Raw genomic sequence first — 14,337 nt, 5'->3', positions numbered from 1 at the left:
AGTCTGTCACGCTTTTCTACTTAAATTATTAGTTTTCATTGGCATAGACCAGAAAGATGTTTTTCAAACGATTGGGACTTGTTAGGGTATCCTTTAAGATCTTCAAATTTGATTCGTGTATGGCTTTTCAAAAGCATCGTTAAGTACGAAAATCTAGAGCAGCTAGATCAAACCGATTTAAACGGTACAACTAACGCCGATATTTTTCGTTGCAGATGTGTTCCTATTCAGTATTGTTTTTATGTTTTTTGTATTTGTAATATAAGATTGAGTATTTGTAGGATTCTAAAGCAATTGGTGGAGAAACATGGAGGAAGAAAATGGGCACAAATTGCTCAAATGTTGAAAGGAAGGACTGGGAAACAATGTAGAGAAAGATGGCATAATCATCTCAAGCCTAACATCAACGTATGCATAATCTTTTCCTAATAAACCACAATATTTATAAAAAAATATTTTAACCGTATATTTTCATTTTTTATGCCATAAGTAGGACATGTGGGCATGTGGCAGATTCGGTTTAAACCTATTGTGTTTTTCTTTCTTTAAATGTCTTATTCTTTGTTACTAAGAATTATTATATTTTAAAATTATTATTAACATAAAAGGATTGCTCTAAATTAAAAGAATATCCTTTTAGCCTTTAGAAATAAAGTCACCTAAAACAAGCAAGCTTCTCTTGGTCAACCAGTTTCTGGTTATCATCTTAAAACAATGACTTGGATTTACCTTTTTCTTCCGTAATTTACTTCAATTAATTCTTCACAAAATCCAGTTTAATTTGTTTTGACAATTTTATGGGTATCATTTTCGACCATCAGAAGGAGTTTTGGACAGAAGAAGACGGAATATTAATCACAGCCCATGCACAAGTAGGAAATAAATGGTCAGAAATAGCAAAGAAGCTACCCGGTCGAACCGAGAACTCGATCAAGAACCATTGGAATGCAACAAAAAGGAGGCAATACACCACCCGAAATTGCCGCTCTAAATGGCCAAAACCGAGCCTGATTCTCCAAAACTACATCAAGAGCTTAAACCTCCCACGCGGGAAATCATCAACAAAGAAAACCAAGACCGATAACACTATCATTCAACATGAGTTTTACTCGAGTGATAGGTTCATAATACCAGACTTTAATTTCAATGAGTTGCCCGAGTTTGCACTTTATGAAAACTTGCTTAAAGAGTCATCGTTTGACAATATGTCTCCGGTCAACCAAGGCAGCGATTGTGGCAGCGATGGTGACGGTGGTGAGAGGAAACAGATTGATTTAATAGAGATGATATCACAAGTCAATTTCTAGCTGCCACTGGTTAATGCATATGCACATATATAATAATATACTTATGATTGTCTAAAGGAATAATGAGGGTTTTCACATGTGAACTGACTTGATAACGGATCCTTGATATGAAGTAAAGAAACATATTATACTACATAAAAAAATGTACATTGTGATTTAAGATGGGTACTATTTTACCGAAGCGTATCCAACGATGATTGTAGGGGTGTGCAAAAACAGGTCTGAACCAAGTTTTAAAAACTGATTCCCGGTTCAAGATATATTCATAATTAACTACCACTTTCATTCGGTCCGGACCAACTTCATGCCGTTTTAGGTTTGATTTGTTTCACCTGCGAGTATAGAAATACTCCAGCAAGGGCAATTCCAGTGCCTGGATAAGATGAACCAATAATTTTATAAAATATGAAAAGAAGTTAAACTTGGATTTATATACAAGAAGGGTATTATGGTAAATAAAACTAAAAAACTTACCTATGGAGTTAGTAAGCGAGATGGGTGTTCGGAAGAAAAAGATAGAGGCTACAATTACAACCACACGCTTCACACAGTTACCCACACTGTGTGTAACTGGAGTTACTCTTTGCAGTATCATATAAGCAATCTGTGTAACAAACACTTGTTAGCATTAAATGAATCAAAGCAGGTCGTCTTGGTATGGGCGGGATGGGCCGACACATTTTTAGCCAAAAAAGTTAGTTTATATAAGAATTGGTGAGTCAAATATGGTTACAAACTTTTTGGACAAAAAGGTTTTGGGTAAGCCCAATATGGCCCGGCCCGTTTAGGCTCAAACAAAAAGGTGTGTAAATGTACCTGCTGATATGCATGAAAGCAGATTGAGGCAAGTAGAGATCTAATGTACACCTGTTTAATGTTTAGCCCCTGAAATGAAAAACAATAATCAGTGGTCAGAAAAACTTATTAAATAATGAGGTGGCAATTTCGTCTCGTTTACAATGGTTGACTTGAGTTGTGTTTTATTTCTAACGAGTCAAATAATGTTTTTTGCTAAAAGGGTAATGAACACACGTAGAAAGCCACTCAAACTATTTTATTCAAAAACTAATTTATAACTGTAATAATCTTGTTTTGTTAATCATAATTAAAAAATCGACAATTTAAGCTAATACTCACAGCAGATTGCAGGTATGCAGGGGTAAATTTGACTCCTTCTACTAGTAATGCAATAGGGGTGAACATAAAGAAGGACATAATTGTAATAATTGAGAAGAGGGTAATGTTGTCCAGTGATTCCTACAAAATATGAACGTTGGTTACCTCTTATTTGACATTTAATATTAACATAGAATAATAGAAAAAAAAATATTAGCCGATATTACCTCTTTCTTAACCATAAGTTTCTTGCTCAAAACATTACGTGATTGATTAGCCAAATTAGATGCCATTGCACTCCAAAAACCAGGCCTATGGCCACAATGCAAACATAAATAGCAGTTGAATATTTACTTATGAATGGGATATGGGTTGCAGTTTATCTCCAGCGGGTCAAATAAAAAAGTAGGTTAAATTGGTTAAAGTTGCACAAAGTGTATGTTTAATGCTTACAGCCTAGTAAATCATTACATTTTAAATAAAACTGATTATTATTGCAAATTTGCAATAACATAGATTCTGAATTTCTGTAATGATAATTAAACCATTAGCTATTTATAAGAAATGAACAAAAAATGTAAACTTTCTGTGCTCACCAATTAAAAGAGACCTCAGTCAATGATGCAAGTACCACTCCACCAACAATTGGTACAAGGGAAGTTAATACCCAAAATGTTGGTATCTGTTAAGTGAAAAAAAATAATTTTAATTACTTAACAGTGTCCAAATAAATGTATTATATAAAACTTTCATATTATAAAAACACCATTAAACAAGTAAGCAAACCTCTCCAAGAAACAAAGTAGATAACACAACCGTGAAAAACGGTTCCATTGCTTTGATTGTATGAGTAAACGAAACAGAAACTTTGCCAAGACTCATGTTGGTTGTAAGATTGCCTAACGTATGCATAGCAGCCAATGGAAGGATTGCTAAAAGCTGCCAAAATGTAATCAAATTAGCTTCAAACAGAATACAAACTATGCAACTGATAAATCAATTTCTTTATACCTGTGCACGACTAACATTTGGCCATTTATGAAGATTCAAAGCCCATGTTATAAATATAATGGAAGTCCCAACAGCAAGCTGAACTGCAGTCAGGGTTACCGGATTCGGTAAAACTTCAAGAACCTGTAAACCAAAAATCAAAATGGACTGAACCGCCTTTATTATTCTGAAATTTGGTGCAAATTTACATTCTTCTTTTTTTTTTTTGCATTAAACTATTTAAATTACATTGATATAGAAAGCAAGCGGGCAACAAGTCGCGCCGCTAGCCCCTCTGATTGTTTTGGTTTGTATTGTATCTTTGCACTTAGATCATAGGGCTTTGAGAACTAAAATATGAGATTATTCATGAAATCAGCCGCTAATCACAGTAGATTTTGTACTTCCATGGTTGAATTACAAGAACAATATTAGTTCAGAAAGCAGCTTGTAGTATGTATCAACTTTCTATGAATCCAATGAAAAGGTAAAGCAAAAGCAAAATGTATAATAGAAGAATGGATAAGATTGTGTTCACTTTCATTTAATCAATCAAAGTAGGTCCATAATTATTATACTGTCCACTCATATATAACAGGTCAATTTTGGTAGCATAATAAAAGTGGGCAAACAAGAAGTTTTAAACCTAAGAGAGCCTGAATATATATATAGTATATAAAAGTTAGCAATTTGAGGTGAGGACAAAAAAGTCACATGAGTTGATTCTCCAGAGTAACTCCAAAACAATGAAAATAGCTACATACATACATACATGATTCTATTAGTGTTATCTATACCAGTATGAGAAGGTGACTGTATTATTATAATCAATATGATTACTGTTCACGTGTATTGCATCGATCAATTACCTGTTTATTATAGATGTTGAAATATATATTGAACAGATACCAGAGCCCAAACAACAGTCCAAGCACTAACGTCTCCGCCATTTTCGACTTCTTCTCCTCCGCCGCCGGCACGTCGTTTTGGCCGGAACTTAACGCCGCTTTCACTTGGCAACGGTCGCGTGATCTGTGGTGTATAACCCTGGGGTTCCATGAGGAATAGGAGTAACAGATTGAGTGGAAACTGATTGGTGATTGCGGAAATGAAGCGTGATTGAGTCTGGTGTGATGACGGAGCTTTGGAAGTGAAGGTGACGTGGAGGTGTTGAGGGCGGCGTGAAGCATTTTCACCATGGCTGCCGAACAAGACCAGACCGTGTAAAGGAAAGGAGGGAAAACAAGTCTGATTTGGTGTTTCTTTCTTTCTTTCTGTTTTTTAATAGGGTTTATTATTATTAAATAAATAAATAAATAAATATTGCAAAATAATCTTATTTGGTTTATTCGTTCTTTTATTTTATTTTATTTTATAAAAATATAATTAATAAGTCGGACATGGTGTTAGAAAGTGTATGGGGCTGTTTGTAGCCCCTTAACAATCATTCTTTTAATGGAGATTGAGGTTTAATTCTCACAAACACACTTTAGACTGAGGGCTATGGATACATGGCTTATTAAAGAAAGACTGAGATCTTTGTGACCATCAGTGTGATTTTAAGGGCGTCTGGGTTTTACCAACAATGGGCCTTTGGACGGGTGGGTTTTCTTTGGAATAAAGATAACCTGGAGGCGCTTAAAGGCTCCGTATCTACGGCTGGGTCGGGTCAGCTGGTGATGGCCTTTTGCCATTGAGTCACATCGTATGACGTATCTAGACAATTATCTGTTTATTGGCCGTTTAGAAAATAATAATAATAAATGGGACATTGGGCCCAAACCATATAAATGTATATTTAATTTACTTTGGCTACTTGAATATCTCTAATGGGTCCGTTTATAAAAAGTCTGAGTCCGTGAGATTCAAGGAGTGGATGAAATATGTGGTGTGATGGTTGAATGTTGCTGAGATGATAAGTTCTTTAGTTTTTATTGTTGAAATTGCTCTTACATGTAAATCTCATTAATATTATACATGCGTTGTAATGGATTACGAATTAGGTGTCTGTATCATAATATGATATAAAAACATTAATAACTCTATATTTTTTGTATTTTGTTAATATTCATACAAAAGAGATAAAATAATTTATTTTAAATTCATGAGGACGCTAACGCACGTTGCTTTTGCAGCTGGGATCCTCAGCATCATTGGTAAGAGGGCGAGGGAGACTATTTGGTTTTTTAGTATTTTTTTTAATATTGTAATTAAATAGTAATACTATCAATCATTTTATCTTTAGATCGACTCACAATCACATTTCACTCTACCACAAGATATCAAACTTTGAGTAAAATATGAAAGCTCATAATGGCTATATAACATCTACACGATGCGTACATAGCAAACTCAAATTTCATATTTTCCTTAACACATAGGCTATGCAACAATCTTAAGAGTTATAAGACACTATGAACTTCTCTACAATTGATTACATATTAGTATTAGGTATGCTCTTGTATTTATAGTAATAAAATATTGTATTTATTGTCATAAATATTTAATAATGCGCTTTGAATAAAGAAATATGAAAAGTGAAAAGTTCCAAAGAAACTTTAATCGCCTTTACATATATTATCTTTATTGGTTTGCTTTATTTTAGTACGTGGTAATTTGGTATTTGTATTTAAAAAATGTCAGCATATGAATTAGAACAAGTATGTGTCCAGAGACATAATTTAAGTTTGACTGAGGTTTGTTGGAATGAGACTGCATTTATTGTCTATGGGGTGTCTGTTTCCTGTTTTTCGGTTATTCAATTTATTTTAATAGTGTAAATGCAAATAAATTATTTAAATGGAATTCGACTTTGAAAACCGATTCAAATTAAATATTCAAATTCGGATTTTGAAGAAAAAATAAAAATGACAAGTAAATATATATATATATATATACACACACTTTCCTACAAATTATATATAGATCCAATTCAGATTTTCAAGTTGAATCAATATGGAAATTGAAAGTTTGAGTTCTATTCAAAACCGAATTTGAAATTTGGTTTGGATGTGAATTATCTTTTTATTTATCAAAGGAAACAGAGATTGAGCACTAAAATGGGTTTTACTTAGGCCATGTGTTATACCGGAGTAGAGCTCCAACGTGATTCTAGATGGTATGTCAATACACCATAGGTTAGGTTGATCAGTGGGGATGGAGGAGGTGGTGAGGCGGTGATGATGCAACTAAGAACGCAAAATAGTGAATGGTATTTTACATGTATACATTTTGTATGAAATTTAAATAAGTAATATGCCAATGAGGTTGGTGGTCCATTGTCAAAGGTAAAACCCATAAACACTTTGGGTTTTAAGGGTTTGGTAGGTCCTGGGTTCAACTCCCATAGACGACAAAGACTAAAATGAGATTTGTTGATTAATAAAATATTATTAAAATATTTATTTATTAATAAATAATTCCTTTATTATTAAAATAAACACATGGTTTATGGATATGTACCTTTTATATATACATACACACATATAATGTATGAACTATGAAGGATGATTTATGGGTAGGTGGTTTGGACCATCTAGTAATGGTTGTCTAGTTGTCTAGTTGTCTAGTTGATGTGGTTGCTTTGGACCACCAAATCACTAACAATGTTCACTTTGTAGATTTAATTAGTATTATACTGTATAAAATGCAATTACTACAAGTTCAATAACAAAGAAATTTAAATTATTGCTAGCATTTAAACACTTAAAATACGTACTTTGATCCCATTCCAATTTCCAAATATTACCAAATCAACCACCTTTTTGAAAATCAACCACCTTTTTGGAATATATTCCTCTTTGGTCCAAGCCCAACACAAGTCCAACTTCAAGGATGTATAAGTTAGGGATGTGCTATACAAGCACCACTCCCATGATATGATGTCTGTATAAGCCATGTATTATAAATACACAAGTTTCAAACTTAAAATGAATTAGTTATTCAAACAATATGTGATTTATTAAATGGAGTAAAGGTTAGTTGGCCACCCCAACAATCGCACTATCAAGTAGCAATTCCTTTCACCATCTACAAATTAAAATCTTTCAACTTTCTTTAACTTTCAAAACCAACCACACAAAGTCTTTGTTTATAGTTTGATTTTTTATTTTATTTTATTTTATTTCGACCCATTATGAGTAGATGCGCATCAATTGTGTGTTAACGTTAAAAATGATAAAATTATGTCATTACAGGTTTATTCGAGTGCTTAGAGGATTTTGTCATAAGACTTTCACTGGGAATTTCAGGTTCGAATCCAATAAGTGTATGTTATTAAAATTGAAAGAACACTACTGCTATAAAAATCAAACTTGGGTAAAATGTTGGTAAGTGTTATAACCCTTTGGGAGAGACACCACTGCCCCAAGCTAACGCCGTTCAATAGATATTTGATAAATTTATTTGTCCTTATATAGAAAAGGTGGGTTTAATAATCCAAACTATGGTCCTTTAACCAATAATAATTCATGCTTACAATTTAACCAACGACACTTGTAACTTTCATTTTTTATTGCCAAGAGTAATCTAATGGAATAATTATCATAGAGTTTTACTTGATTTCCACTCAAATTTTCTTAGTATGCTAGTTATGAACGAATGGGGAAACAAGCAAGAGAAATCAAATAAGAAAGTCAAGTGTAAATATATGATAATTATGTTACTGAGATTATTATTGACGACAAAACTGAAAATTAAAAAGTTGTTAGTCAAACTGTATATATAAACAATTATCAATCAACTAGCTTTTGAACCTGTGTGTTACACGGGATTTGTCAATGATAGAAATTATTAAAGTTCGTTATTTGAAATAAATACACAAAATAGTACAAACAATAAGAAGCCTAGAATCTTGATTTTACAAATAAGATTAAACCTTATTATATACCATATTTGTAGTTTTATCACAATTATGTACTATTTAGTATTATTAGGACTATAAGCATAATCAACATTTTTTATTTTATGTTTTTCTTTGTATCTTTTTTTATTTCTTTCAAATAATTAATTTTATTAATTTAAACGTTGACAAATCTCGTGTATGACACAAGTTCTAGAGCTAGATGAAATAAACAAATGATAAAATAAATTTATTTAGGCTTACATTCATAGCCTAATTTTCCTCCTAATTCTTTTAGTTATAACCCTTTTGGCAAAATGGTTTTACCCATGATTCGTGGATAGCTATTATGAATGAGGTGAGAGATTAGAAAATTAGGATTAAATATGGTTAGGACACCTAAGCATTAGTATTTTTGTTTATTGAAAGAGTAAGATGCGTAATAATTTGAGTTACTAAAATTCAATTAACTTTTTTTCTTTACATAAGACATGCTTGCTATAAAAATAAAGGTTTGTATAAATGAAAGTATATTGATTAGCTCTTTCTCATCCATAACACTTAATTCTCTCAGTTTTCTTCCAAATACACTTCATCTTATATCATCTTAATCTTGAAAACAAGATATACTATACTAAACACCAAAATAAACCCTTAAGACATTTAAAAGGAATGACATTATTAACCAAACCTCAACCTAAGGATATAAACCCTTCTTCTTCTTCTTCTTCTTCTTCTATAGCCTTACAAACAAGATCTTCCATGCCCTCTAAATTCATCCCTAAGTCACGAGCCAACCGAATCATAGACTCAGCCTCCTTTGTGTTGTCACCTGTCGTCTGGCAATCCTTAACAGCACCCGGGAAATCATCAAGGCCTCACATCATCCCGAAGATGTTCTTCAACCATACGATTATCAATGATCTCCTTCGCCGCCATAGGATCCAGTTGATTAATTTTGACTTTTTCAACCAAACCAATTTATTATGTTTAACACTCAAATTGAAGTCCATTACTGAAAAAAGATGGGACCGGTTCCTCAGCAGCCCGATTAACTGGACACATTGGATCAAAGAGCACTTCAAATTTGTTTGTTTGGGCATTTGGCTCTTGCACCTCTTGACTTTATTCTTATTCTTCTTCTTACTATAAGAAGAAATTGTTAAAATCATCTAATGAAGTTTAGCCATTTTTGTGACTTTCGTTCAAAAAGTTTTTTTTATATACTGAACTCTTCAGGTTTCTTATTTGTTGTCAGTGCCGTCTAAATCGATAACATTTTTCATTTCCATCAATAACTTAGGGTATTTTGGTCTTTTTACCTTTAAAATTTAAATTGTTGATTATTATATGGCATCGTCGTCGTCTAAGCATCAAATCTGTCGTCTAACACCAACTAGGCAACCACCACCACCCACTGCTGTAACATTTCGGATTTTCTAAACCATATTCGTTTACTCATAACCCAACCCAGAAACATTTTTAGATCTTTATTGTTATTGGAAATCAAATATTTATAAGACTTTAAGTTTCTAATATTCACTTTAGGCCTTCATACTTTAAAAGATGTTCAATTATTAATTTATGCATAAAAGATTCATTAATTATCCAATTCTCAAACTAAAAGGACTAAACGCGTAAAAAAATCAAATTCCTCCCATTTTGGCCCGAGCACCATGTGGTGGGATGGCCTTCCCCCACTGCGCGGCGCTATGGGCAAGCTGTTCAAATCATTTTGTTTAAAATCATTTTCTAGTTCGTTTTTGGCCCAAAATCGCTTATTTTTAGACGAAATCAAGTGTTTTAAGCCCCAAGAAGTCCCTCAAAGCCTATATACATGTCCATATACATTAACCCATGTCCAAGAATGAAATCCTCTGGATATTCTATTGATTTAATCATTAAAGGCCTATTCGATTCTTAAACGAGTAAGTTACCATATTTAGATCGATTTAGTTGTAACATCTCGGATTTTTTTTATTTGTTTAAACCGATTCGAGAATTTAATTCGGATCTTTTAAACTGATTAAAACTTGTATTTATCTTAGTTTAACTTATTTTATAATTCCATAACTTTCAATCATGCCAAATAATCCTTAGAAACCTTAAAATCGCTTAAAACGGTTAAAAATCGCATTTTCGGGAACTATAGGGACTAATTTTGTCAATTCTTTCCTATTTTTGATTAAATTAACGAAACTTAAACTCAAAGAAATGTTATAGCTGGTCCAATTTTGTTTTCTTGGTGTCCAAGCCAAATTTTGTTAGTTATTGTACTAGATTTTCTCATTAAATAGCTTATTTTGTTTCCTAATTTGTTTTTAGCATCCAAATCGCTTATTTTTGGCATAAATCGAGTAAATTAAGGTCCAAGAAAAGGATTATAACTAAAATACAAGTCCATATTCTTAAATTACTGATAAATCATGAAATCTTTGATATATTACATCGATATTCTAATTAAAATTGTATTTTGTTACTTAAACGAGTAAATCTTCCAAATATAGTTCGTTTTTGTAATCTCTATATAAACACATCATAATTCTCTGCCACAAAACTGTATCCTAACCCTAGAGAGACCTGCTAGACGTCACCTACCTCTGACCATCACCAAACCCTTCGATTTTTGCTTATTCGTTGAATATACAATGCTTGTTCGTTTGACTTTGCATGCGTATAGACCTTTGACTCATCATCTCTCTTGATTCTATCACTTTCCGGGTAACTTGTAAACATAGGAAGCATTCATATACATTCCCTAGTCAATAACCTTCAATCAATTTCGGTGGTTGAAGGGTGTTGACTGGTAAAATCGTTTAAAACTCGTTAAAGGGCAAAATAGTCAACAAGTTTGACTATCCATTTTCTCATACTTCTGGTCGGATTCAATGTTCGGTCTAGAAGACTTTTATTCTCGTAACATGATTTTACAGCTACTGACCAAAACCTGACTTCCGACTCTCTGTTCGGATTCTGGTCAGTACCAGCTCGCTTACATCTTAAATTTAACATAACTTGAGTTCTAAACATCCGTTTGGATTGATTCCAGCGGAAAAGAGTTCGTTTTTATTCATATTATATTATCATATCCTAAAATTTCAGATTCTGAATTGTTTATATCTTTTGACATGTAGTGGACGAATCGTTTATTCGTTAGCTCGCTTATTCATATTTATATTCGTTATTCATTAATCTAAGGTGAGTTTATCATTCCTCTATTTTACTCAATTTTCTAAAAGTTTTGGGGACATATGCGTACGTATCCGTATTTCATACAATATATATATTCAAACAAATGCATAGTGTTATTGTGAGTGATTTAATCAAACACACGTGCTACTTGCTTACTTGTGTTACCATTCAATCAATCGTATATTGGGATTACTATTCAATCAATCATATAGCGGGTGTTCCTGCTGGTGACCAACACCCGATTTGCTTGGCAACGGTCTACATACTTGTTTATGGTTTGATTATAGTTATCGCACTTGTCACGTTATGATTATTTATATTATTGTGTCAAAACTGGTGATATTCTCACTCAACTTTATGTTGACAAAACTCCATTTTCTAGGAATATGCAGGTTGCTTGTATTGAAGATTAAAGTTTGGACACGTAGACAAGACCTTAGGATAAAAGATAATCATTATTTGAGTTTATATTCATTGTATTTAAATTGTTTGTTGTAATTGAATAATGTGTGTATACTTTGAATAAAATAATTAATTAGATATTGTGGCTTATATTTATGATAGTATCTTCGAGCTGTGAGCAATCGGATCACGCCCCGGCATTTCCGCCTTAGGTTGGGGTGTGACAGATTGGTATCAGAGCCGAAGGTTATAAGATAGGTTGTTAGAATTTGTCCTAGACATATGTTAGGAACCCTATACGTGCTTATCTAAACTGCCTTATGTGCTATTTAATTGTTTACAGCTTAATTAGATTAATTATTTTATTGTATTGTATTTTATTTATTTATTGCACACACACACAAATTCCGAGGCTATGCCTCACATTCAAAATATTTTTCTAAATCTTTTATTTTGGTAGATTATCTTTTATTGTGGGAAATTCTTTAAGAATTCCCGTGTTTTGTTTTTGCTCTTTCACCTTGAAGCATGGGGGTATGGCAAATGTCGTACAATCATAACTTTAAGTGGTACCCGTAATCGGCTAAACGGTTATGTGGTAAACATAACCGGCTAAACGGTTATACTTCCAAAATTGTGTTTTTAAATTATTTTAAAATGCTTAGTTGGGTGAAAAATCCATGTGAATTCATGGGCACTCCAACTATCCATTTCTTAAACCATTTTCGATTTGATTTTTGGGTTGGAACGTATCGTCCGGGGTGGTTCCCGAGATACACCAACCACTTATATTTGATTCGTTGATTCGATATTTAGTTGGGTCGGTTAAATGGCATGTAACGCTCATGGTCTGACCAACTCTATTGATTTGATAATTTGTTAATTAGTTGGGTCAGTTAAACGCCATGTACACGCTCGTGGGCTGACCAACTCAATTGTTATTTACTCGTTATTTGAATTGGGCCAACAAATTGCCATGGAACGCTCATGGGAGACCAATTCACAAACTTTATGTTGCTTTATTTAGTTGGGCCATTCAAATTGCCATGGAAAGCTCATGGGAGGTCAACTCGTTTGATATGCTTGGTTATTTTATTTTTGGAAAATTTTATAAACATTGTTTATTTACTTAAATGCTTCAAACGTATGCATATTATTTTAAATCTCGACTCGTCCTAGAGTCTTCACTATCACTAATTTATATACATACATATATGGACGCATCCCTATTATCTCACATCAACTCATTTCCACAACTTACCCATCATCTTATACAATTTCGTTGTTGGTCCTCATAAAATGTCTGTCTTTCCTAGGAATCAATCATCATAATCAACGTCATTCACCTGCTTCTTGTGATTTCCGTTCCACTACTAGAATCGACAAGGAGTTTGCTGATGTATTCCGTTAACCAAAACGACTGCCAATCTCGACAAAACTAAAATACCTCGAACAAGAAATATTATACTAACTCATATCCGTTAAAATATTATTTAAATCATCTTTTCTTATTTATTTCCATATTCTCAAACTTTAAATTACTAAGTGTATTTAAATCCTTACCCTCAACTTTAAACTATAAATATTTAATTATCTCTTGTGTAACGCCCGTTAATTTTCGGTTCAAGGATTCGAAGCCTGTAAAGTATGTATAATTCTCGGGACTTAACCGACATTTCCCAGAAACCTTTTCGTCATCTCGGTACGTTAAAACATTTAACTTTCCTTTCAAGTTGCCAAATATTTCAAATTTGAGGGGCTTGGATGAAACATTTTTATATTATAACAATAAACAAAAAAAACCCTAACCCTAACCTTGCTGTCCGATCGGCGCCTTCACAGCCCCCCCTTGCGATTTTCTTCTTTCCAGCCACGGTGTGAGCATAAAACATCGATTAAAGGTTAGTCCTACGATTCCCCAAGTCTTTTACACCATAATTGGTTGTTATAACATGCGTATTGATCGATTAATGCCTTGTTGTAGGCTAACCGGGTAGCTGTCCAATTGAGCATTTCCAGGACTGTTTTGAGTGAGGTTTTTGCATCAAAATCTTCATAGGTATGTCTAGTATAACATACTTAAAAATCATGTTCATTGGTGTTCGTTAGGTTGGTCAACTAGTTGTAGTTTGAATGTGGTGTTCGGTTGACTAGAATTGTAGTTTGGTGCGTTTAACGCGAGGGTTGAAGTGATTAACCACCAATTCAGCTCAGGGACACTTAGTTTGATGTACGGGCTGTTGAAAAATCATTTTTATAAGTTATGGGGCTGAATTGGTTGTCGGTTACTCCAACGGGTCGGTACAACGCGCAATTGCGTTTATTGAATAGTTGGTGCGTTGTACTTGCGAGTTACCGACCCATTGGACTCGTGTGGCGTCATGTGGACTTGTTGGCTGTGATTTTATCATATTCATCTGAGAAAAGGGTGAAGACTGAGACTTCTGAGTTTAAGAGGGATGCGGCGTTCGGTAATTGCAAGAAGTGCGG

The 14,337-nt window shown here is 33.3% G+C and overlaps 2 protein-coding genes across 2 annotated transcripts; one reads left to right on the top strand and one right to left on the bottom strand.

The window, feature by feature from the left end:
• The first annotated feature begins 797 nt into the window (after positions 1 to 797).
• On the top strand, positions 798 to 1,307 carry LOC143535483 (transcription factor MYB98-like). The gene has a single exon (XM_077029717.1). It carries the CDS (start codon positions 798 to 800, stop codon positions 1,305 to 1,307), a length of 510 nt encoding a protein of 169 aa, XP_076885832.1.
• A 69-nt stretch (positions 1,308 to 1,376) lies between these two features.
• Positions 1,377 to 4,612, bottom strand: LOC143535467 (phosphoenolpyruvate/phosphate translocator 2, chloroplastic-like). The gene is made up of 9 exons (XM_077029707.1): positions 4,283 to 4,612; positions 3,435 to 3,557; positions 3,210 to 3,362; positions 3,020 to 3,105; positions 2,651 to 2,735; positions 2,445 to 2,564; positions 2,124 to 2,192; positions 1,782 to 1,911; positions 1,377 to 1,680 (listed from the first exon to the last, which is right to left on the bottom strand). Exons 1-9 carry the CDS (start codon positions 4,610 to 4,612, stop codon positions 1,610 to 1,612), a joined length of 1,167 nt encoding a protein of 388 aa, XP_076885822.1. The 3' UTR covers positions 1,377 to 1,609.
• Between the last annotated feature and the right edge of the window lie 9,725 nt (positions 4,613 to 14,337).

The sequence above is a fragment of the Bidens hawaiensis genome, unplaced genomic scaffold (assembly GCF_021521415.1).
Source record: "Bidens hawaiensis isolate Kalapana, Puna unplaced genomic scaffold, B.hawaiensis_p1.1 tig00010474_1, whole genome shotgun sequence".
Taxonomy (NCBI): domain Eukaryota; kingdom Viridiplantae; phylum Streptophyta; class Magnoliopsida; order Asterales; family Asteraceae; genus Bidens; species Bidens hawaiensis.
The sequence above is the reverse complement of the archived record's forward strand: the minus strand, read 5'-3'. Positions and strand labels throughout refer to the sequence as shown.